The sequence below is a fragment of the Anarhichas minor genome, unplaced genomic scaffold (genome assembly GCF_050575085.1).
Source record: "Anarhichas minor isolate MPS153535 unplaced genomic scaffold, ASM5057508v1 ptg000066l, whole genome shotgun sequence".
In the NCBI taxonomy this organism is placed as follows: Eukaryota; Metazoa; Chordata; class Actinopteri; order Perciformes; family Anarhichadidae; genus Anarhichas; species Anarhichas minor.
The window spans coordinates 360,001-384,925 of record NW_027466512.1 but is presented as its reverse complement, the minus strand read 5'-3'; the positions used below and the strand labels follow the sequence as shown (position 1 = coordinate 384,925).

The window sequence follows — 24,925 nt, the reverse complement described above, 5'->3', positions numbered from 1 at the left end:
CCTGGCTCGGTATATTTCCTGGTGACGGAGGTGACTAATGACAGCTGATATTTATGACGCCAGTTCTTAAAGATGATGGTGATCTGAGGAGAGACGAGTCTTGGTTTCATAGTCTGATAATAATCAAACACAACTTCACCTCTGACATCACTGCGTGATTCACCTTGGTGAGCGCAGTGTCGTGCGTCCCGTCCCCCCTCTCGCCGGCGCGCTGGTGGCCTGCACGTACAGGTACTCGTTGTCTATGAGAGTATCTGCAACAGTTCTAACTTTAAACACGTGTGTTGAACTTGAACGTGTTACATCACGTGTCCAGTTTACCTGCTGATAAACACAGAGGAACAGGATGTGAATATATAGACCATGAGAATATATGTCCTCCAGCTCTGAAGGCTCTGAAGCTCACAATAACTTTATCAGGAAAGCAAAAGACGTTTTGTGCTTCGCTTTCAGCCGGCGGAACATTTTCAGATGTGACAATAAAAAACAAAAACAGAAACAGATCAGGTTCAAACTCTTTAACATTCAGACTTTTATTATCAGTTTACATCTTTTCATCTGATACAAAAGAGCTTCAGCAGCTCTGATCCAGGATCAGGTCCAGGCCCAGGGTTAAAGTCTCTAAACCGGCCATGTTGGACCTGCTGCAGTCACATGACACACGCTGTGTTAGAGTGACGTCATCGTCCAGTTCAACAGAGGTCCGTGGTCAGAGCTCCCAGCATGCCGAGCAGCAGCAGCAGTGGTGCTCGGTGTTGCTCGGCAGCGGCGACTGGCTGCAGGTGAACTCTCTGCGCGTCAGAGATCATGTTTCTAGCGTCCTGTAGCGCGCTGACAGCCGCCGCACTGGAGTTCAGGTCTCCGCTGGTGATCAGGTCGAACACGCAGGCCTGGTAGTAGACGTCTCTGGCAGGAAGCAACGCGGCGCAGTGAGCCCGAGCGCCGGTGGCAGAGTACGAGTCCGGCGGCGGCGGCTGCGGTGGGCGGAGCGTGTTGAGCATCTGGGAGGCGGGGCATCCCCACACGCACAGCTGCAGGTCCTGCTCGGGCCCGAAGGCCTCCACCACGCCGCGCGGCGAGAGGACCGATAGGCCGAGCGAACGTCCGCTCTGACGCACCACCAGCAGAGTGCCGATGTGAGCCGCTCGGATCTCTGCGTGTCGCCCGGGGCTCTGAGTCCGGACCGTCAGGCTGCGGTGACCTCGCCGCTCGCCGCTCGACACCGAGCCATCGGCAAACGCGGCGGGGACGTTGTCGAGCTCTGCCTGGTACAGCTGCTGATCGATGCACTGACGCCAGTTCTTAAAGATGATGGTGATCTGAGGAGAGACGAGTCTTGGTTTCATAGTCTGATAATAATCAAACACAACTTCACCTCTGACATCACTGCGTGACTCACCTTGGTGAGCGCAGTGGCGTGCGTCCCCCCTCTCGCCGGCGCGCTGGTGGCCTGCACGTACAGGTACTCGTTGTCTATGAGAGGCCACGCCCCCCGCACCGCACATGTCTGGAAGTCGTTGTTGAAGGTCCGGACGTGCGGGTCTCCGAACACACCGCAGTGCAGGTACTCGGGCGCCCGGCCCTCTCTGGTGAGGAGGCTCCTCTCGTAGAGGCAGGCGTCCCCCGACAGCGTGCCCTGAGGCGGGGGCCGCGGCTGGGCGGTGGGTCCGGCCCGCGGGCATCGGTGCTGGATCAGCAGGTCCTCGATGCCCTGAACCGCCGAGTGGTACGCCAGGTCGCCGCGACACGCCCGCGCCATCCGCCTGGTGCACATGGCGTAGGAGCGCAGGGCACTGCAGTAACCTCCTCCTCCTCCTCCTGCTCCGCCTCCTCCTCCTGCTGCTCCACCTCCTCCTCCTGCTGCTCCTCCTCCGGCGCTGCTCCCAAGGTCCAACGTCGCAGCCACAAAGTCAGAGTTACACCTCAGGATCCGACAGGAAGTTTCCACTGAAGAAAGGAAATGTTCAAACGTCGTCACCCCTGATGACGTCACAGTGATGTCATCACAGTACATTTTGGATCTCGTGTGTTAAAATTATTTTATTTAAGCATCTGTAGTGACGAACTCTTTAAATGTCAAGTTTCTGATGATTTTATTTGTCAATAATCTGTTAGCTGGTTGTTGGAGTGACACAAATTATAACGGCCATATTTTTCAGTGTTTTCTAATCTTTGTTTTCACTCCCCACAAATGGATGAATGGAGAACATTAGCAGCAGATTAAAGGATAACGATGCGCTGATGAAACTCTGGACATGTAGGATCCAGTGTTTCTGTGAGTTCAAAGAAAGGCTATGAGACAGAAGTTAGCCTTTAGCCACGCAATGCTAACATGATAGCATCACATTTTACCTTCAGGTGAACTCAGCTGGACCAGGAGCAGAGTCAGGTGGATGCAGTGTTTCCATGGTAACACCGTGGCCCGAGGCTCCATCAGCAGAGAGACACCAGAGCAGACAGACAGGTGATGATGTCACTATCACCTGGACCCTGAGAGACAGACAGGTGATGATGTCACTATCACCTGGACCCTGAGAGACAGACAGGTGATGATGTCACTATCACATGGACCCTGAGAGACAGACAGGTGATGATGTCACTATCACCTGGACTCTGAGAGACAGACAGGTGATGATGTCACTATCACCTGGACCCTGAGAGACAGACAGGTGATGATGTCACTATCACCTGGACCCTGAGAGACAGACAGGTGATGATGTCACTATCACCTGGACCCTGAGAGACAGACAGGTGATGATGTCACTATCACCTGGACTCTGAGAGACAGACAGGTGATGATGTCACTATCACATGGACTCTGAGAGACAGACAGGTGATGATGTTACTCTTACCTGGACCCTGAGAGACAGACAGGTGATGATGTCACTATCACATGGACCCTGAGAGACAGACAGGTGATGATGTCACTATCACCTGGACCCTGAGAGACAGACAGGTGATGATGTCACTATCACCTGGACTCTGAGAGACAGACAGGTGATGATGTCACTATCACCTGGACCCTGAGAGACAGACAGGTGATGATGTCACTATCACCTGGACCCTGAGAGACAGACAGGTGATGATGTCACTATCACCTGGACCCTGAGAGACAGACAGGTGATGATGTCACTATCACCTGGACTCTGAGAGACAGACAGGTGATGATGTCACTATCACATGGACTCTGAGAGACAGACAGGTGATGATGTTACTCTTACCTGGACCCTGAGAGACAGACAGGTGATGATGTCACTATCACATGGACCCTGAGAGACAGACAGGTGATGATGTCACTATCACCTGGACCCTGAGAGACAGACAGGTGATGATGTCACTCTCACCTGGACCCTGAGAGACAGACAGGTGATGATGTCACTATCACCTGGACTCTGAGAGACAGACAGGTGATGATGTCACTATCACCTGGACCCTGAGAGACAGACAGGTGATGATGTCACTATCACCTGGACCCTGAGAGACAGACAGGTGATGATGTCACTATCACCTGGACTCTGAGAGACAGACAGGTGATGATGTCACTATCACCTGGACCCTGAGAGACAGACAGGTGATGATGTCACTATCACCTGGACCCTGAGAGACAGACAGGTGATGATGTCACTATCACCTGGACCCTGAGAGACAGACAGGTGATGATGTCACTCTCACCTGGACCCTGAGAGACAGACAGGTGATGATGTCACTATCACCTGGACTCTGAGAGACAGACAGGTGATGATGTCACTCTCACCTGGACCCTGAGAGACAGACAGGTGATGATGTCACTATCACCTGGACCCTGAGAGACAGACAGGTGATGATGTCACTATCTTCTGGACTCTGAGAGACAGACAGGTGATGATGTCACTATCACCTGGACCCTGAGAGACAGACAGGTGATGATGTCACTATCACCTGGACCCTGAGAGACAGACAGGTGATGATGTCACTATCACCTGGACCCTGAGAGACAGACAGGTGATGATGTCACTATCACCTGGACTCTGAGAGACAGACAGGTGACGATGTCACTCTCACCTGGACCCTGAGAGACAGACAGGTGACGATGTCACTCTCACCTGGACCCTGAGAGACAGACAGGTGATGATGTCACTATCACCTGGACCCTGAGAGACAGACAGGTGATGATGTCACTATCACCTGGACCCTGAGAGACAGACAGGTGATGATGTCACTATCACCTGGACTCTGAGAGACAGACAGGTGATGATGTCACTCTCACCTGGACCCTGAGAGACAGACAGGTGATGATGTCACTCTCACCTGGACCCTGAGAGACAGACAGGTGATGATGTCACTATCACATGGACTCTGAGAGACAGACAGGTGATGATGTCACTATCACATGGACTCTGAGAGACAGACAGGTGATGATGTTACTCTTACCTGGACCCTGAGAGACAGACAGGTGATGATGTCACTATCACATGGACTCTGAGAGACAGACAGGTGATGATGTCACTATCAGATGGACTCTGAGAGACAGACAGGTGATGATGTCACTATCACATGGACCCTGAGAGACAGACAGGTGATGATGTCACATTTAACACACTGTTACTGTAACATAGTGTGGTATTAGTACCGTTATGCTACACAGTGCTGTAGTTTCTCTCAGTCAGTCAGTAGATGATGACGATGATGATGATGATGCTCTGAGAGGTTAGTTTATATTCTGGAGCTCAGCTTCCTGTTTATCTCTCTGTGTTCATCAGCTGATTATCAGACATTAACTCGTCTCTATTCTTCATCACGTATTGATCCACAGTGAATGACATCATCACCATCATCATCATCCGACATGTTTCACTGTATTTACCGTCCAACAGAGATCAGACTGTGTCCAGATGTTTCAGTAATCTGAGCTGAAACTGATGATCAATTCACAGAAAAATAAAGATATAAACGTCCAGTTGGTTTGTGGTCTGTTGGTATTTCCTCTAATCAATAGAACTAGTTGGTATTGATGAAGAGGATGAAGAGGATCAGGTGATCGGAGGCCTACCTGCAGAGCCGCCGTTGATCCTCAACAACAAACATAAAAACATGAAGTCTGAACCACAAACTCCAGAAACAGTTGTAATCAGTCGACTCGTGTTGTAACTTGGACTCTCGTCTGTTTGTCTCGTCTGTTTTCTTTCTGAAGAGCAAACAGCAGCAGGCAAGGGGGCGGGGCTTACAGTGGCGCTCCTCATTCATTGGTTACACCGTCAGTCAAGATTCACAGACAGAAATGAAAATATGAATTCTCTTAATTTTTAATTTGTCACCAAAACAGCTGATTTACTGATCCTGGCTGAAATATCAGCCAGGTGACGGGAGGGGGCGGGGCCTTCAGGGGCCCGAGACCTTCATGTTCAGGGGCCCGAGACCTTCATGTTATCTTTGTGTTGTTTACTTCGAGGTAATTTGATTAGTCTCACATTAGTGAGGTGAGAAGCATCAATGGAGGTCAAAGAAGTGAGGTGCAGTAGTGGAGGCACCTAGATGGCTAAGCTAAGCTAGCTGTTTCCATAATGTATGCTACGCTAAGTCAACGGTTACCTTTCTGCTTCCAGTCTTGACGCTAAACTAAGCTAAGCTAACAGCTTCCAGTCTTTATGCTAAACTAAGCTAATGGTTTCCCTCCGTTTTGCAGTCTTGATGCTAAGCTAACAGTTTTCAGTGTTTATGCTAAGCTAAGCTAACTGGTTGCTGTACAGGCATGAATCTGAATGTCTGAGGATAAAATGTTGAACTGTTCCTTTAAGGATGAATGAATGACAGCGTGTTTCTGCAGTCAGCTGACCTTTAGTCCTCTGTGACAGGTGGGAGGGGCTTAAAGAGTGCGTGTGTGTGAGTATGTGTGTGTGTGTGAGTGAAATCTAAATTTAAACCCCAGTTGCCCCCCACAGTTACAGCCACACACACACTTAATATTCATAATAACAGATAAAGTCTTGTGTATTTCAGGAGAAGTGACGCCTCCCCTGTTGTTCTTCAGTGTTTCTATTGAACTCTACTTCATCTATCAATAACACGTCTGTTCAAATCCAGTGAACTGCACCGCTGAATGTTAAATACAATATAAATAAAACTGACTTCAGTTCTTTATGTTTTTATGAATATTTCCAGGTTTTTATGTTGTCTTCCTGTCCTCATATAACGGTGTGTAAATAATATTCTTTATACATAAACAATATGAGAGGCCTGATATAATAGTGTATAAATAATAATAATTATAACAAACAGGACGATCTAATCTCTCAGCTGATGTTAAAACCTTAAAGATATTTAAAGAAGTTATCTGGACTTTTGGTCCAAATCTCTGGAGCCTACATCTCCCACAATGCACCAGGACAGTGTTTTTCATGAGAGACTCCTGATTAAAACGACTTTTCATTCATCCTGTTAACTGGAGATTGTAGGAGTCAATAACAAGTTATTCATATGTTAATAACACGTTAATAACGTGTTATTAACGTGTTATTAACACATTATTGACACATTGATATTATAATTGTGGAATAAAACATAAACAGACAAAATCGTCTCTCACCTTCAGCTGGATCAGGATCAGAGTCCGTCCATGTCCTCAGTCTCTCCTTAGGGGAATCATCCAAAAACCTGCAGGACTCTCCGGGTCCACCGAGGACTCTGAGGTCTGAGGTCTGAGGTCCCACTCTGGGTTCTGGTCTTCGCTCCGTGGTGCCTTCACAGCTGACTGAGAGCTTCAGTCGTTTCTAAATAAATCTCCAACAACCAGCACCTGCTGCACGACAACTGTGTCGCACACACACACACAGATATATATACACACACACACACACACAGATATATATACACACACACACACACACTTATATACACACACACACTCACACACGTATATATACACGCTCACTCACACACACACTCACACAGATATATACACACACACACACACACAGATATATATATATACACACACACACGCACACACTTATATACACACACACACTCACACACGTATATATACACGCTCACTCACACACACACACAGATATATATATACACACACACACACACACTTATATATACACACACACAGATATATATATATATACACACACACACACACACAGATATATATATACACACACACACTCACACACACTTATATATATACACACACACACACACACAGATATATATATATACACACACACACACACGCACACACAGATATATATATACACACACACACACACACACTTATATACACACACACACTCACACACGTATATATACACGCTCACTCACACACACACACAGATATATATATACACACACACACACACACTTATATATACACACACACAGATATATATATATATACACACACACACACACACAGATATATATATACACACACACACACACTCACACACACTTATATATATACACACACACACACACACAGATATATATATATACACACACACACACGCACACACAGATATATATATACACACACACACACACACACAGATATATATATATACACACACACACACACGCACACACAGATATATATATACACACACACACACTTATATATATACACACACACACACACAGATATATACACACGCACACTCACAGACACTTATATATACACACACACAGATATATATATATATACACACACACACACACACGCACACACAGATATATATACACACACACACACTTATATATATACACACACACACACACAGATATATACACACGCACACTCACAGACACTTATATATACACACACACAGATATATATATATATACACACACACACACACACGCACACACAGATATATATACACACACACACACTTATATATATACACACACACACACACAGATATATACACACGCACACTCACAGACACTTATATATACACGCTCACGCTCACACACACACACTTATATATACACGCTCACACACACACACAGATATATATACACACACACACACACACACACACAGCAGTTTATTTTTATTTCAGACCTCCAGGAAGTTGACACTTTATTTAAAACCTGCAGTTGAACAAAGTTTATTTTAGTTTTTTATAGTTAATACATAATTGACTCATACTTATTACACATTGAAGTACTTGTACTTGTACCTTACTTCTTCTGCTTTAAAATACTTTAATATTTATCTGATAAATTTAGTTACTGTTTGAAGTTAAAGGTCGGTAAATAAAAACGTGTCTTTGTTACAAAATGAACTAAATCAGCTTCAATAATAATAAAGTATAATAACAAATATAGAGAGAGACGAGAGAGAATGTTTGATATAAAATACATTTAATTTCTGATTAATTTTATCTGTAACTTTATTTCAAATAAAGTCAAAAAGCTTAAATATGTAATAATTATGCATGAATCTGTGTGCCTCAGCTGTGCCTGAGCTGCAGTACCATCGGACCGACAGCAGGAGGCGGCACTGACACACATTAAAAACATCTTTCACAGAAGAAAACCTCCTCAGCTCTCAAGTACATTCATGTTTTACTGAATTTTAAATAAAGTTTTTTTTGTGTGGCTCCAGCAGGTTTTAAGTTGTCGGCCCTTTAAGAGAGAAGTGGGGCCCCTCAACGCCTCGCTGAGCATCTCAGAGCCTTTGTTAGGGTTTAGAGTGTGTGTGTGTGTGTGGGGGGGGGGGGGGTTCAGGACCAAAACCAGGATCAGGAGGACTGAGACCCTCCACAGACCAGAGACCACACAACGACACACACAGAGAGAAGCCTCAGCGGAGCGGTGAGTGAGTCTCTCTTCAGTGAAAGAGCTTTCATGTTTTATTGTGTCAAAGAAGAAGAATTATTGATGACATCATGCTAACTTATAGTTTGGACTTTCAATTAAACTAATAGTTAGTTAATCACAACGTATTGATTTCAAATTACTTCATGTCACCATTTTAAACATATTTTACCACATTTATATTAATTCTATTATAGTTCTGGTTTCTTTCTATTATATTTTATAGCTTACAGTCTTCTTCTTCTTCACCTCTTTTGTTGGCGCCTCGCTCTGCGTCGTCGCCATCGAACAGAAAACGTGAAACGTAAAAGCAGGAATGAAGTTTCTTCTCCTGCTGCTTTCATTTGGAAACTACAGATTCTTCTTCTGTTAGTCAACATGACATGTTTTTAGTGGGCATAAAGTGCCTTTATGTGGAGGCAGAATAATTCTGTGAACACGTTAGCTAACACGGGCTAGCAAGTTTTGTCGGCTTGTTTAAAAAAAAAAAAATTACGACAAATGAAACCATGTTAGCCGACACGCTGCTCACAGACTACTTTATAGAGAGGAGAGCAGACGGGAGCTAGCTTGTCATTCTCCAGAACTGGCTAATTTAGCTGGCTAGTCTCCGTAGCTCCCGCCTGTTTTCATCCTGCTGAAGTAGTCTCCTTGGGGCGAGATGTTGACCGTAAACCCAGCACCGCCGGGCTCATTTTCTGTGACCAGTGTAGCATGAACGCATGGTGGAATTAGCAAGATAGCTAACTAGCCAGCTGCTAAATGAGTAAAATGTAACAAATGAATGCTTCATCACACAAGGAAAGCACGGCGGTTAAATGACAAATTTATTGCTATCATTTTCTGTGACCAGTGTAGCATTAATCCACGGCGGAATTAGCAAGCTAGCCAAGTAGCCAGCTGTCCGCTAGTTAGCTTGCTAATTCCACCGTGCATTAATGCTACACTGGTCACAGAAAATAAGACCAACAGAGGACCATCTCTACACATCTCTAATGGGAAAATAGTTTATTTTTAGCAGGTTTTCCCACCTTTAATAATCCTCCATATACACAATAAATATTATTAAATATTATGTTTTTATTGTAATTTGTCTGTACAGCAGGAAGAATAACTCTCCTCCTGTGTGTTTCAAGCCGTTTAGTGGGTTTCCTCCTGTTGTCGGGCAGGTCCGGGATGTGGTGCAGTGTTGTCATGTGACCAACCTCCAATATTGCACTCGTCCCGGCCTCCCCGGCCCCGGGGTCACGACTATTATGGGATGGATGGTGATCATTCAGGACGAACTGTAATAACTTTAATGATCCTCTGACTTTTCAACATGTTAATGTGTCCAACACTAGTTTATGACCAAACACCTGTATCAGCTGAGCTCGTTAACTAATGTTAGCATGCTAACACGCCAAGCCAAGAGGGTGAACTTTAGCATGTTAGCTAATGTTAGCATGCTAACACGCTAAGCTAAGAGGGTGAACATTAGCATGTTAGCTAATGTTAGCATACTAACACGTTAAGCCCAGAGGGTGAACATTAGCACGGTTATGTCACTGAAGGCCACAGTGGACAGTGAACGCACCAGTCAGAGATTTAAAAAGATGAAAAACAAAACTCACGCTTTTTAGGAAAAGTCACAGACGTGAGTTTATTTCAACATTATATGTACATTTAAAAAAACACACTGAAACAAGTCAAAGGAATATTTCTCTGTTTTAAACCAAAGCTTCTTCAGCAGAAGTCAAACTTGTCTTCTGTGATCGATGTGACGCCTGATCAAAGGCTGTGAAACGCTGGATTAACACATTTCATTTCCTGCAAACTCTTCACAATAAAAGCCCTCGTTACTTTTTTTGCTGCTGACTCTTCCTCTCCTGCACTCTTTGAATAACAGCTGCTAACAAAGCTACTCTAATTTGTTGATAAACACATTTTTCTATAGTGTTTTTCACAATAAAAGTCTGTCTGATCTAAAAGCTATTATTTTGAAGAGACAATATGACTCGTGGTTCTCCTCTTCTCTTCCCTGATGATGATGGAGAGCTATGTTTGACAGACTGTCCCTGAACGTGTCCTCATGATGACAGAAGACAAGTATAACCAGGTCAATGTGAGCTCATCACTTCTCAGCGGGGGGGCTTTGGTTGTTAAAGATCATTGTTTGTTTGTGAACAAAAAGACAAATAAACATCATTAAAAAGGAACGACGAGACGTTCAGGATCCTCTTCAGATTCTTTTTTGTGTCTTTTTGTGTGTATGTGTGTAGGTGTGTGTGTGTGTGTGTAGGTGTGTGTGTGTTAGTGTGTGTGTGTAGGTGTGTGTGTGTTAGTGTGTGTGTGTGTGTGTGTGTTAGTGTGTGTGTGTTAGTGTGAGTCTCACAGCTGGATGTGCATCATAAATTGTTTACGGTGAGTCTGGAAGTCTTCGGGCACCGTGTCTGAAATAAGAAGTGAACCATTAGCATAAAAGCATAAAAAGCTAATTGTAAATGAACTAAATGAATAACTTTTATCTGTTTTAAATGAATCCTAAACCTTTAAATATCTTAAAGAATGAATAATCATCATATATATAATTATCTTTGTATGTAATATGTTATAAAACATCAATGACTACTTTAACATTACATGATGAAGTTGTGATGACTCTTCGATCAATAAGTGTTTCCTGTTGTGTTGGGGGTCACAGGTCGTACCGTTACACCTGTAGTGCAGGTTGGACCAGATGATGTTCTCCTGAGAGAAACAGAAGACACCGAGTCGACCTCCTCTCATGGTGGTGTCCACCACCACGCCGGAGTCAGCCACCATGTCGGTGCCTTCAAACAGCCTCACCCTGGAACACACAGGGACACGCCGGGTCACAAAACAAACGCTCCCAAAGAGAAAAACAGGAAGTAGAGGCAGAGAGACAGAGAGAGAGACAGACAGACAGAGAGAGAGAGGGAGAGAGAGAGACAGACAGAGAGAGAGAGAGAGACAGACAGAGAGAGAGAGACAGAGAGAGAGAGAGAGAGACAGAGAGAGAGAGAGAGGGAGACAGAGAGACAGACAGAGAGACAGAGAGAGAGAGAGAGAGGGAGACAGAGAGACAGACAGAGAGACAGAGAGAGAGAGAGAGAGGGAGACAGAGAGACAGACAGAGAGACAGAGAGAGACAGAGAGAGAGAGACAAAGACAGAGAGACAGAGACAGAGAGAGAGAGAGAGAGACAGAGACAGAGAGAGAGAGAGACAGCGAGACATATAGTATAAATATACATATATATATATATATATATATATATATATATGTATATAAAACACTTATAGAAGTACTCTCATGTGTTTTTGTCTCTCGTCTCATCTGCATATCAACGGTTGCCGAGGCGGATTCTTGCCAGGGTTTTGGTCGTCATGGAGACGAGTACAATAGAGTACCGGGGGGCCCCAGGGCCCCAAAGAGGAGAGAGGAAGAATGTAGTAGAGAGTAGAGAGAGGAAGAGACAGAGGACAGACAGAGAGTAGTAAGTCCTCCGAACCCAAGAGCTGAGCCCAGAGAAGAGTCCCCTATGTCAGCTGGTGCTGAGACTAGCTGCCTCCTCTCAGACACACGGGGACCAGTCTCTCAACAACACTGCTCTCCAAACGCCAACCAGAGTAAAACACATCATGGCGAGATGTAAAGAAGCCTATCTGGAGCACTGGAGAGAGGAAACTGGGGGCCAAAGCAGACTGGAACGTTATCTGATGACTAGGCAGAGTATCTCTCTACAGTCAGAGATAGAAAGCAGAGACAGAACCTCACCAAGTACAGAGAGAGAGAGACACAGAGAGAAAGAGAGAGAGAGGCTCAGTGACCACAAACTGGAGATTGAAACAGGACGACACAAAACGTCATGGCAACCAAGAGAGAACAGAACATGTGGTCACTGTGGGACCGGTGAGGTTGAGACGGAGATGCACTTCCTCCTAAAATGCAAAACATTCCATAAAATTAGGAACATCTACCTAAACAAATTTGACTGTGATCTCAGATTTTAAAAAATCGAGTGATATCTCAAAATGAAAAGTCCTCCTAGGAGAAGGAGAGAGGGCAGACCTGCTGCCCAGTATGTACTAACATGCCACAACCTGAGGGACAGTAGGTGACGCTTTGGCGATGCCGTCTCTGGGCGTTCATGCCAACGGAGCAGATCTGAGTTTGGGTTGAATTGGGAGAGAGACGGAGAGAGAGAGAGATCTATCTATCCATGGATCTCTCTCTCTCACTTCGCTCCTCCCTTTTCTTCGGTGTCAGAGAGCTGCGGTGGTCTACAGGTAACGTGGGAGCAATGGGGGCTCTGTCTCACACCACTTTATGAGATGTTGCATTAATATTATTGTTATATTGATATTGTTGTGTGTTGATGTTATTGTATGTTCAATTTCTTGATGCTTTGGCAATACTGTTTTTAAACTTTCATGCCAATAAAGCAAAATTTGAATTGAATTGAATTGAGTACTACAGTACTACAGACAGAGAGTACTACAGAGTACTAGAGAGTACTAGAGAGTACTGCAGAGTACTAGAGTACTAGAGAGTACTGCAGAGTACTACAGAGTACTGCAGAGTACTAGAGAGTACTACAGAGTACTAGAGAGTGCTGCAGAGTACTACAGAGTACTAGAGAGTACTGCAGAGTACTACAGAGTACTACAGAGTACTGCAGAGTACTACAGAGTACTACAGAGTACTGCAGAGTACTAGAGAGTACTGCAGAGTACTAGAGAGTACTGCAGAGTACTGCAGAGTACTACAGAGTACTACAGAGTACTGCAGAGTACTACAGAGTACTAGAGAGTACTGCAGAGTACTAGAGAGTACTACAGAGTACTAGAGAGTACTGCAGAGTACTGCAGAGTACTAGAGAGTACTGCAGAGTACTAGAGAGTACTGGAGAGTTGTCTGGACTACAAGATACTGTAACACTGCAGTACAGCTTATACCTCTAGTTTAGGGTTCTGGTCTAACTCAGCATCAGGTTCTGGTCTAATCCAGCATCAGGTAAGGTTCTGGTCTAACTCAGCATCAGGTCAGGTTCTGGTCTAACCCAGCATCAGGTCAGGTTCTGGTCTAACTCAGCATCAGGTCAGGTTCTGGTCTAACCCAGCATCAGGTCAGGTTCTGGTCTAACTCAGCATCAGGTCAGGTTCTGGTCTAACTCAGCATCAGGTCAGGTTTTGGTCTAACCCAGCCTCGGGTCAGGTTCTGGTCTCACCTGATGTAGCCCACCTGCGGCCGGTGGCTGAGGTGCCAGCGGTACGAGGTTTTGTCCTTCCAGCCGACGTTCCGCGGGTCCTTCCAGAGCAGCTTCACCTCTCCAGGCGTGTCTCCGGTGTGCCACAGGGCGTTCCTCAGGAACTCTCCGGGTCCAGTCCGAGACTTCACCGCCTGCAGGACCGACACAGCGACCATTTTATTTATGATAAAATTTTATTATTTATGTAGATTACATCGATGTAGATTATGACACAGATAACATTTAGGAAATTAAACCTGTGACCTGCTGACTGATGAACAGAGAAGTAAAAACACTGAGCAGCTGGCCTCATTACAACATGATGTGCTGATTAACGCCACCTGGTGGCAGCAGAGAGCTGTGAGAACACACACCAACAAACAAATGTACATGCATGTACTTCAATGTATTTCAACTAGTGCTGGGCAACGATTACAATGTTTAATCGTGATTAATCTCATTGTTATGTGCAAAGTTCAATAATGAATTATAAAGTAGTGTATTGTACACTTTTATTTTAAAGTGCTGCTATATGAACTAAAGGTGAATAACATTTGGTTTAAACACTTTAAACACATCAGGTTGTTGTTAACAGCAGTGTTCCCTTTACACAGCAGCAGTTATAACACAGTTATAATGATTCTGATCATAGATATTCAGCCGGTGTTCACAACTTTATCTTCATGTGTGTAAGAGATGATATTTAAATATACTTCTTGAAGACTGCAAACATATCTACGTCATGTTTTTATGTTTGTTAAATTCTCAGTAGTGATACTAAATAATGCTTATTATACATATTACAAACAAAACACTTTAAAAACTCTAAAAAATTATTTAAATTAATCATTTATTTTTGTGGTATTTTGGTCAGACACATATGCAACACTGATTACCGTAATATATGTGGTATTTGTTATAAATGTACGTTGGTACATAGAGGGTGATAAGAAGCTGTACATGGAGGGACTTAGGACCCAGGGGAATGTAGGTGAAGGAAACAGGAAGAGACGGAAGAGACGCCACACAAACAGCTGTTCACCGCTCGCTGCCGGCCGGTTCTTCTGTTAAAAATGTCGCTTAATAATAAAAAAAACAACTGCGTTAACGCGCGATAAAATAATTGTCGGCGTTAATTAATGAATGCGTTAACGTGATAATAACTCGTTAACTTGCCCAGCACTAATATTAAATATACTTAAATGTACTGATGATAGACCAGCTTCAGATTTAAACCAACACATGACCCACAGTCAGGTCAAGTACAATTAAATAATAAAGTAGAGAACTTGAGCTGCAGGGCTGGCTGGGCCATGGCTCAGAACAGTAGAACCCAGTAGAACCTAGTAGAGACCTTGAGCTGCAGGGCCGGCTGGGCCATGGCTCAGAACAGTAGAACCCAGTAGAACCTAGTAGAGAACTTGAGCTGCAGGGCTGGCTGGGCCATGGCTCAGAACAGTAGAACCCAGTATAACCTAGTAGAGAACTTCAGCTGCAGGGCCGGCTGGGCCATGGCTCAGAACAGTAGAACCCAGTAGAACCTAGTAAAGACCTTGCGCTGCAGGGCCGGCTGGGCCATAGCTCTGAACAGTAGAACCTAGTAGAACCCAGTAGAACCTAGTAGAGACCTTGAGCTGCAGGGCCGGCTGGGCCATGGCTCAGAACAGTAGAACCCAGTAGAACCCAGTAGAACCCAGTAGAACCCAGTAGAGACCTTGAGCTGCAGGGCCGGCTGGGCCGTGGCTCTGAAGGGGACGGACTGCCAGTACGTCTGCTCCGTCTGTTTCCACATCACCACGTAGAAACTGGACGAGTCCTGGTACCCGAAGATGAAGCCGGCATAGTCGTCGTCGGTCACTGTGTTGACGTGAAACGTTCCCTCGAAGTCGACGCCGTTGAACGCCGTGTAGCCTGCAGACACACGGAGGAGGTCAGGGTCTGTGATCCCGGTCTAACCCTGATCCTGGTCTTAAGGATGAATAAAGACACATACCAACAGCTAAACCAGGGTCACTGTTCATCGTCTGGACTATCTCCATCCCCTGAGGACACATTTATACCCGTTAATACCCATTAATTACCACATCTATCATGAGTGGAGAGGATCGGAGGGTCACCTGGTTAAGAACCACCCAGGTGGGGTCGATCTGGGCGTCGCCCTCTGGGTCCAGGATCACCGTCTGATAGGCTCTGAAGTCTGTGAGAGTGACCTCAGCGCTCTCCGGACAAACGTCTACTAAATCCATCACGGCATCGTTATCGAAGTCGTTCTCACACACGTCCCCAACACCGTTAACTGGAGACAGACAGACAGGTGGAGAGAGACACACGTGAAGAGAAAGAGACAGGTGGAGAAAGAGACAGACAGGTGGAGAGAGAGACAGACAGGTGGAGAGAGAGAGACAGACCCAGCAGGTGTCATAGTGTCATTACCATCTTTCTGGTTGTGTTCAGATTGTTACCATCAGAGTCTTTCTGGTTGGGGTTGACGATGAGTCGACAGTTGTCGTAGTCGTCGAGGATGCCGTCGTTGTCGTCGTCATGGTCGCAGTCGTCTCCGAGGCCGTCGTTATCAGAGTCCAGCTGGGAGCTGTTAGGGATGTCGGGACAGTTGTCTCTGCTGTCCTGGAGACCGTCTCCGTCCCTGCAGAACGACATTAGAACACCAGAAGGGGTCAGACTCAGTTTTTTTGTGTCTTGCGTTAGTGTTTCTCTAATTTATAGTTCATCTTATTTTAATGTAACCGTCTCTGAACCTTCATTTCCTACACTAAACAGGATTTTGACATGACACCAATGTGTGTGTTTGTGTGTGTGAGTGTGTGTGTCTGTGCTTGAGTGTGTCTGTGTGTCCGTGTGTGTGTCCGTATGTGTCTGTGAGTGTGTGTTTGTGTGTATGTGTGAGGGTGTGTGAGTGTGTGTGTGTCCGTGTGTCTGTGTGTGTGAGACATACGTGTCCTGGTTGGTGTCACAAACGTCTCCCACCAGGTCGTTGTCAATGTCCGTCTGAAACAGAGAGCCATGTTCAGGAGACACACTGTGACCTCATGAGTAGTTTATCAAGAAGTGACATCATTATGAAACATTTAGTAAAACTCAGGTGATGTTCGGTCCTTTTACTTCTGTTCAGTCAGAGCCGTGTTGGAGGAGTCAGAGAGCAGAAAACACATATTTCTTTATATAAATGTTGTGAATATGAATATTTTGTGACTTCTCACCTGCATGGGGTTACTGAGCTCAGGACAGCTGTCACAGGCGTCTCCCACTCCGTCTCTGTCTCTGTCCGTCTGCATCGGGTTCGGTACCTTTGGACAGTTATCCAGAACGTTGGGAATACCTGAACACACACACACACACACAGGGTAGGAAATTTACATATTTTTTTGGGGGCAATTTTTGCCCCCACTGACTGAGATCCAGGGCATTTTCAAATCATTGGGGGCACTTTTTGAAACTTGTGAAATAACATTTAATCTTTGTTCAAAATAATAAATATACTTATTTAGGCTTACAGTATATGAGCAATTGTCATCAAATGGCAATAATAAGACTATTAGGCAGTAGTCTACAGATTCAAAGTCTTTTCTTACATTTTTTGAACAAAAAACAAACATAAATCAGACAATCATATTCAATTTATTATTATTTCTTTGTGGTTATTTATTGTTATTATTAAATTATTAAACTATTAACAATTATTAAGTCAACGATGCTTTGATTACATATACATCAGTCATTGTGTGGAATTATTGAGAAAGATATTTTTATAGCACCTTAAAAATTTTAAAAATGTGCCATTTGAAGGTACAAATTCAGTTCAGAGTTGTTGTTTAGTAAAATATCTTAATTGACTGTCAGTCAGGTATTATTCATTTCCAGCAACCCTCAAATCAAAGAATAAAGACACTTTACGCACAATTTAGGTGTATTTTCCCTTTAACTCACGAGATGCAGGTAGCATGTTTTATACTTAATGTGAATATAATTCATACTTTGTTGGCATCTTATTCTGAAAACCGGATGTTCGTCTGAAGAAACCGGATGTTGTCTCACGTTAATCTTTCTGCTAACTTTGAAAGTCCTTCGCTCGCTCCCGATCTGTGCCGTTTGAATGAGTTTACCGTGAATGTCAGCATATAGGTGCACTAACATGTGAGTGTCTGCTGAGTTGACCACAGTCTCGCAGTCACAGGTCTGATGAAGAAGCGCTCCATTTATTTATTCGTTTACAAAGTTCGGGGGCGTTTTTTGCCCCTCTCCTAGTGATATCAGGGGCAAAATGATATTTCTTAGGGGCAGTTTTGCCCTTTGCCCTCGTGTATTTCCGACGCTGCACACACACACAGCTTCCTATGAATGACCCTGAACCTGATCTGAACCTGTCTCCTGTTGACCGTGAGGACAGACAGACAGACAGGTGGTGTCTCACCGTCTCCGTCGATGTCCTGGTCGCAGGCGTCTCCCTGTCCATTGCTGTCGGTGTCTCTCTGGTCTGCGTTGGGGACGCTGGGACAATTATCACAAGCGTCTCCAAATGAGTCGCTGTCTGAGTTCTGCTGGTCTTTGTTAGGGACCAACCGGCAGTTATCCTGGAGGTCACATGATCACATCATGACATCATCACAGGACAGACAAGCACACACACACACACACACACACACACTGACCTCCACGTTCTTGATACCGTCTCCATCAGCGTCCTCATCACACTGATCTCCGATCCCGTCGTTATCGGCGTCCTCCTGACCAGAGTTTGGTGTGAAGACACAGTTGTCCTGGTGGACAGACAGACAGACAGACAGACAGACAGACAGACAGACAGGCAGACAGACAGACAGAGAGACAGACAGACAGACAGACAGACAGAGAGACAGACAGACAGACAGACAGACAGGCAGACAGACAGACAGACAGAGAGACAGACAGAGAGACAGAGAGACAGACAGACAGAGAGACAGACAGACAGACAGAGAGACAGAGTAACTGATGTGAGAGGAGGTTTTAAAGAAAACAAAACACATTTAGAGTCACCAGATCTCTCACATCTGTTTACAAGATGAATTACATTTTTTACATTCTTTGTATCATTTCAACACAAATGTAACATTTTATAAACTCAAAGGTCTAAAAACATATTTCATATAATTGTGTAATCATCCTTCAGATCATTGACCATGTTTCTATGGAGGCTTCATTGAACCAGATGAGTCATGATCTACGTTCTGTTCCGTCATGTGTAGAAGCTGTGATTGTGTGATGAACAGGTTGGAACATTACTGTTTAGTATCTTGTTCATATCCAGTGTCCCGTTGTGTTCAGGTGTCACCACTAGTGGGCGCTAGGCTGAGAGACAGTGATGAAGATGATGAAGATGAGTGAGGTGTCTCACCTGTTTACAGTGTTTGTCGTTGTCCATACAGGGAAGAGGACGGTCGGGATAACCATCGATGTCTGTGTCCGGACCACACGTGTTACCATTACCAGCCCAGCCCACGTTACACTGTACACACACACACACACGCACACACAGACACACACACACACACATGAGTAATGAGTGGGTGATGTGATGGTGGTGCTGTCTCACAGTGAGGTGTCTCACCCTACAGGCCACCTCTCCGCTCCTCTCCATGGTGCAGTGGGCGTTGGTGTCACAGGGGTTAAAGGTCAACGCGGCGCACGACTTCCTGGGGAAGCATCCAGACGTCTGGTTACCGAGGAAACCGGGTTTACACCCCCCACACTTGTATGAACCCTGATGGAGGACGGGACAGGACGGGACGGGACAGGTCTTCAGTGTTACTGCTGAGCGTCCACTAGTGGGCGACACTCTTGAACTACTGAACATGAACTCACCACAGTGTTGATGCACACAGAGTTTGACACGCAGGCGTCTGGTAGATCTAAACACTCATCTATGTCCACACAGTCCTGAGAGAGACAGACAGAGAGAGAGAGACAGAGACAGACAGAGAGAGAGAGACAGAGACAGACAGAGAGAGAGACAGAGGCAGAGAGAGAGAGTTGGTTTAGAATTGGACTCAGGTCTCAGGTCTCATGGTCTCATGTCTCATGGAGAGACAGACATAAACATTCTAAATGTGTCTCAGTTTATTTCCTGTTGCAGAGTCTGTGATGACAGTCAACAGCAAACAGACCTGGTTGACTTCTTAAAATGTTTAAAGGGTTTTAAAGAGAAAACCTGTGTGTGTTTGTGTGTGTCTGTGTGTTTATATGTCTGTGTGTGTGTGTGTGTGTGTCTGACCTGTCTGTGTGTCTTGGCGTAGTCCAGTCCGGTTCCAGACATCGGGACCCCCCACAGACCAGGAGGACATGGGTGACAGGTGAACCCCCCCACAGTGTTCACACAGGAGTCAGGATGGAAACAAGGCTGCAGCTCACACTGGGGGGGGGGGGGGGGGTAACATCAAGACAGGGTTGTTGTAGTTATAGTGTTATATGTTGTGTGGTGCATGTTGTTGTGTGTTGTTGTTGTGTGGTGCATGTTGTTGTGTGTTGTTGTTGTGTGGTGCATGTTGTTGTGTGTTGTTGTTGTGTGGGTCATGTTGTTGTGTGGTGCATTGTGTGTTGTGTGTTGTTGTTGTGTGGTGCATTGTGTGTTGTGTGTTGTTGTTGTTGTGTGTTGTTGTTGTGTGTTGTTGTTGTGTGTTGTTGTGTGGTGCATTGTGTGTTGTGTGTTGTTGTTGTGTGGTGCATTGTGTGTTGTGTGTTGTTGTTGTTGTGTGTTGTTGTTGTGTGTTGTTGTGTGGTGCATGTTGTTGTGTGTTGTTGTTGTGTGTTGTTGTTGTGTGGGTCATGTTGTGTGTTGTTGTGTGGTGCATGTTGTTGTGTGTTGTTGTTGTGTGTTGTTGTTGTGTGGGTCATGTTGTGTGTTGTTGTGTGGTGCATGTTGTTGTTGTGTGGTGCATGTTGTTGTGTGTTGTTGTGTGGTGCATGTTGTTGTGTGTTGTTGTGGTGCATGTTGTGTGTTGTTGTTGCGTGTTGTTGTGTGGTGCATGTTGTTGTTGTGTGGTGCATGTTGTTGTGTGTTGTTGTGGTGCATGTTGTGTGTTGTTGTTGCGTGTTGTTGTGTGGTGCATGTTGTTGTGTGGTGCATGTTGTTGTGTGTTGTTGTTGTGTGGTGCATGTTGTGTGTTGTTGTTGTGTGGTGCATATTGTTGTGTGTTGTTGTTGTGTGGTGCATGTTGTTGTGTGTTGTTGTGTGGTGCATATTGTTGTGTGTTGTTGTTGTGTGGTGCATGTTGTTGTGTGTTGTGTGGTGCATATTGTTGTGTGTTGTTGTTGTGTGGTGCATGTTGTTGTGTGTTGTTGTGTGGTGCATGTTGTTGTGTGTTGTTGTTGTGTGGTGCATGTTGTTGTGTGTTGTTGTGTGGTGCATATTGTTGTGTGTTGTTGTGTGGTGCATGTTGTGTGGTGCATGTTGTTGTGTGTTGTTGTTGTGTGGTGCATGTTGTGTGTTGTTGTTGTGTGGTGCATATTGTTGTGTGTTGTTGTTGTGTGGTGCATGTTGTTGTGTGTTGTTGTGTGGTGCATGTTATTGTGTGTTGTTGTTGTGTGGGTCATGTTGTGTGTTGTGTGGGTCATGTTGTTGTGTGTTGTTGTTGTGTGGTGCATGTTGTTGTGTGTTGTTGTGTGTTGTTGCTTGTTGTTGTGTGGTGCATGTTGTTGTGTGTTGTTGTTGTGTGGTGAATGTTGTGTGGTGAATGTTGTGTGTTGTTGTTGTGTGGTGCATGTTGTTGTGTGTTGTTGTGTTGTTGTGTGGGTCATGTTGTTGTGTGTTGTTGTTGTGTGGGTCATGTTGTTGTTGTGTGGTGCATGTTGTTGTGTGTTGTTGTTGTGTGGTGCATGTTGTTGTGTGTTGTTGTGTGTTGTTGTTGTTGTTGTGTGTTGTTGTGTGGTGCATGTTATGTGTTGTTGTGTGGTGCATATTGTTGTGTGTTGTGTGGTGCATGTTGTGTGTTGTTGTTGTGTTGTTGTTGTGTGGTGCATGTTGTTGTATGTTGTTGTTGTGTGGTGCATGTTGTGTGTTGTTGTGTGTTGTTGTGTGGTGCATGTTGTTGTGTGTTGTGTGGTGCATGTTGTTGTGTGTTGTTGTGTGTTGTTGTGTGGTGCATGTTGTTGTGTGTTGTTGTGTGGTGCATGTTGTGTGGTGCATGTTGTTGTGTATTGTTGTGTGTTGTTGTTGTGTGGGTCATGTTGTTGTATGTTGTTGTTGTCTGTTGCATGTTATTGTGTGTTGTTGTGTGGTGCATGTTGTTGTGTGTTGTTGTTGTTGTGTGGGTCATGTTGTTGTCTGTTGTTGTTGTCTGTTGTGTGGTGCATGTTGTTGTGTGTTGTTGTAGTTACCTCGTCCATGTCCTGACAGTGGGTCCCGTTGCCGGTGGTTCCAGCTGGACATGTTCCACAGGTGAACCCAGGATAGTGGACACTCTCCATACAGGACACGCCCTTGTAGCAGGGGTTAGGAGAGCAGCGGGAACGAGGCTCATTGAAACCTGCAGAGAGACAGACAGGCTGGCTTCAATCAGGTCCTCAGGTATATACAGCAGCTTTAATGAGCAGATAAGAAGATGCTGACTCACCACAAACCTGACACTCCAGGATGGTGTTTCTGATCAGAGACATCTCCTTCACCTGAGGAGGAGACGAGCAATAACCTCAGCTACTGTCTGTCTCTGTGTCTCACCTGTCCTCTGATGTCCTGTCTGTCTCTGTGTCTCACCTGTCTTCTGATGTCCTGTCTGTCTGTGTGTCTCACCTGTCCTCTGATGTCCTGTCTGTCTCTGTGTCTCACCTGTTCTCTGATGTCCTGTCTGTGTGTCTCACCTGTCCTCTGATGTCCTGTCTGTCTCTGTGTGTCCTGTCTGTCTCTTTGTCTCACCTGTTCTCTGATGTCCTGTCTGTCTCTGTGTCTCACCTGTCCTCTGATGTCCTGGCTGTCTCTGTGTGTCTCACCTGTCCTCCGATGTCCTGTCGGTCTGTGTGTCTCACCTGTTCTCTGATGTCCTGTCTGTCTCTGTGTCTCACCTGTCCTCTGATGTCCTGTCTGTCTCTGTGTCTCACCTGTCCTCTGATGTCCTGTCTGTCTCTGTGTCTCACCTGTCCTGTCTGTCTCTGTGTCTCACCTGTTCTCTGATGTCCTGTCTCAGTTCTCCCAGGATCTGGTTGAAGATGATGAGCTGACCAATCAGAGCCTTGGTGTGATCACCTGACAGGAAAGAGGACCAATGAGGTGAGTTGAATCTGATCAGCTGATTATTGATTATGAAACATTAAGTTCAGTAAACTCACCGAGGATGGAGTTCATGTCTCCACCCACTGAAAGACCAGAGACACATGTGACCTCAGTTAGTCAGGATCAGACCACATCAGACACATTAGACCACATCAGACACATTAGACCACATTAGACACATCAGACCACATCAGACCACATCAGACACATTAGACCACATCAGACACATCAGACACATTAGACCACATTAGACCACATCAGACCCACATCAGACCGCATCAGCCCACATTAGACACATTAGACACATCAGACCACATCAGACCACATTAGACCCACATCAGACACATTAGACCACATCAGACCATATTAGTCACATTAGACCCACATCAGACCGCATCAGACCACATTAGCCACATTAGACCCACATCAGACCACATCAGATACATCAGACCGCATTAGACCCACATCAGACATATTAGACCCACATCAGACCACATCAGACCTCCTCTCTGTGTTCTGGTGCTGAAGGAGTGAGGAGTTAAGGAGTTAAGGACCTGAGTTGTAGCCTGAAGCGTCTCCTTGGAAGGGACAGTCGGTCAGAGCCCCAGCTTTAGCCACAGTGCCCCCTAGAGCCAGTCTGAGGGACTCCACTGCACCCTGAAGGACACACACACACAACAAGAGATCAAGAGGACCCGATGGGTCACATGACAACGATCACGTGATCACAAACAGACCTGCATTCGTCCGTAGGCCTTCTGTCCGTGTCGGATCTCCACAAGCTCCGCCTCTCTGGGCAGTGCGACCAATGACGGCAGGCCCTGGCTGGAGTCGGCCAATCGGCAGTTGACGTAGAGCTCCATGTTGACGTTGTCACGACGAAGACCTCCCACTCTCAAGATGATGGAGGTGGTTCTACCTTCTGACAGGTGAGAGCTGTGGAGGTTCACTGTGTGGAGCTTCATGTCAGAGCGGAGGTACCGGACCACCACTGGGGGGGAGGGAGGAAGACGAGGAGGAGAGAGATAGATGAGGATGAGGAGAAGGAGAAGGAGGGGAGGAGGAGGTGAGGAGAGGAGAGATAGGAGAGGGGAAGAGGAGAGGAGGAAAAAGAGGAGCTTGAACATCATTTCACAGCTGTGAATATGAATGAACTTATTGTTCAAACCTTTAACATCAGACTGAATGAAATAATAAATGTTCACATATTCAAACCCACAAAACTTTATTTAAAACTCAAACGTCTCAAAGTTTCCAGACAGAATACGAGTCTGTGGTTTCAATGTTTCCATGGAAACATCACAGACAACGCACATGGAGAGCAGATTATTATGGTCTGTCTGCACTCATCATAACTGGGAGGGGTCTTGAGGAGGAAGGAAGCAAGGAAAGATAGGAGACGGGGAGACGATGAGGAAAGAAAAAGGTTGTTGTGTGTCTTTGTAAACGTTGTAAATAAAGTTGTGAGAGTCAAACCTTTATTGATCTTCCCCATGACGGACACCTCCAGGTACTTCCTGTTGTCCTGTTTACTGTAGACACCCAGCAGGACTCCGCCCACTTTGGCCGGCAGCCGAAACGTTGACACCACGTAGACGTCACTGAGC

General features: G+C 45.4%; 2 protein-coding genes and 1 long non-coding RNA gene across 4 annotated transcripts in view; 1 reads left to right on the top strand and 2 right to left on the bottom strand.

The window, feature by feature from the left end:
* Window positions 1-692: 692 nt before the first annotated feature.
* hjv (hemojuvelin BMP co-receptor) lies at window positions 693-5,223 on the bottom strand. Its single transcript, XM_076078395.1, is given in 10 exon segments — window positions 693-1,319; window positions 1,400-1,947; window positions 2,353-2,441; window positions 2,853-2,859; window positions 3,222-3,228; window positions 4,042-4,089; window positions 4,411-4,458; window positions 5,129-5,170; window positions 5,172-5,193; window positions 5,195-5,223. Coding segments are annotated over 10 exon segments (1,467 nt in total).
* Window positions 5,224-10,429: 5,206 nt separating this feature from the next.
* The window catches only part of thbs3a (thrombospondin 3a), a 17,099-nt gene continuing 2,603 nt past the window's right edge, over window positions 10,430-24,925 (bottom strand). Inside the window, exons 2-23 of one of the 2 annotated variants that reach the window (XM_076078450.1) lie at window positions 24,795-24,925; window positions 24,056-24,309; window positions 23,873-23,975; window positions 23,375-23,401; window positions 23,209-23,291; window positions 22,666-22,717; window positions 22,430-22,578; window positions 20,328-20,465; window positions 19,919-19,993; window positions 19,665-19,817; window positions 19,452-19,562; window positions 18,730-18,837; window positions 18,492-18,651; window positions 17,281-17,399; window positions 17,016-17,068; window positions 16,525-16,706; window positions 16,180-16,358; window positions 16,056-16,104; window positions 15,777-15,973; window positions 14,042-14,214; window positions 11,499-11,638; window positions 10,430-11,240 (exon numbers count right to left, since the gene is read on the bottom strand). The exon at window positions 24,795-24,925 is cut by the window's right edge and continues 79 nt beyond it. In XM_076078450.1, the coding sequence (XP_075934565.1) occupies window positions 11,179-11,240; window positions 11,499-11,638; window positions 14,042-14,214; window positions 15,777-15,973; window positions 16,056-16,104; window positions 16,180-16,358; window positions 16,525-16,706; window positions 17,016-17,068; window positions 17,281-17,399; window positions 18,492-18,651; window positions 18,730-18,837; window positions 19,452-19,562; window positions 19,665-19,817; window positions 19,919-19,993; window positions 20,328-20,465; window positions 22,430-22,578; window positions 22,666-22,717; window positions 23,209-23,291; window positions 23,375-23,401; window positions 23,873-23,975; window positions 24,056-24,309; window positions 24,795-24,925 (2,698 nt within the window). In that variant the 3' untranslated portion in view covers window positions 10,430-11,178. Of the gene's footprint in view, window positions 11,241-11,498; window positions 11,639-14,041; window positions 14,215-15,776; window positions 15,974-16,055; window positions 16,105-16,179; window positions 16,359-16,524; window positions 16,707-17,015; window positions 17,069-17,280; window positions 17,400-18,491; window positions 18,652-18,729; window positions 18,838-19,451; window positions 19,563-19,664; window positions 19,818-19,918; window positions 19,994-20,327; window positions 20,466-22,429; window positions 22,579-22,665; window positions 22,718-22,877; window positions 22,907-23,208; window positions 23,292-23,374; window positions 23,402-23,872; window positions 23,976-24,055; window positions 24,310-24,794 lie in introns of those variants that run through there. The other variant, XM_076078451.1, reaches the window with a different exon arrangement.
* Window positions 24,897-24,925, top strand: part of LOC142934071 (uncharacterized) — a 1,779-nt gene continuing 1,750 nt past the window's right edge. Inside the window, exon 1 of the long non-coding RNA XR_012947671.1 lies at window positions 24,897-24,925. This exon is cut by the window's right edge and continues 445 nt beyond it. This is a non-coding gene — a long non-coding RNA (uncharacterized LOC142934071).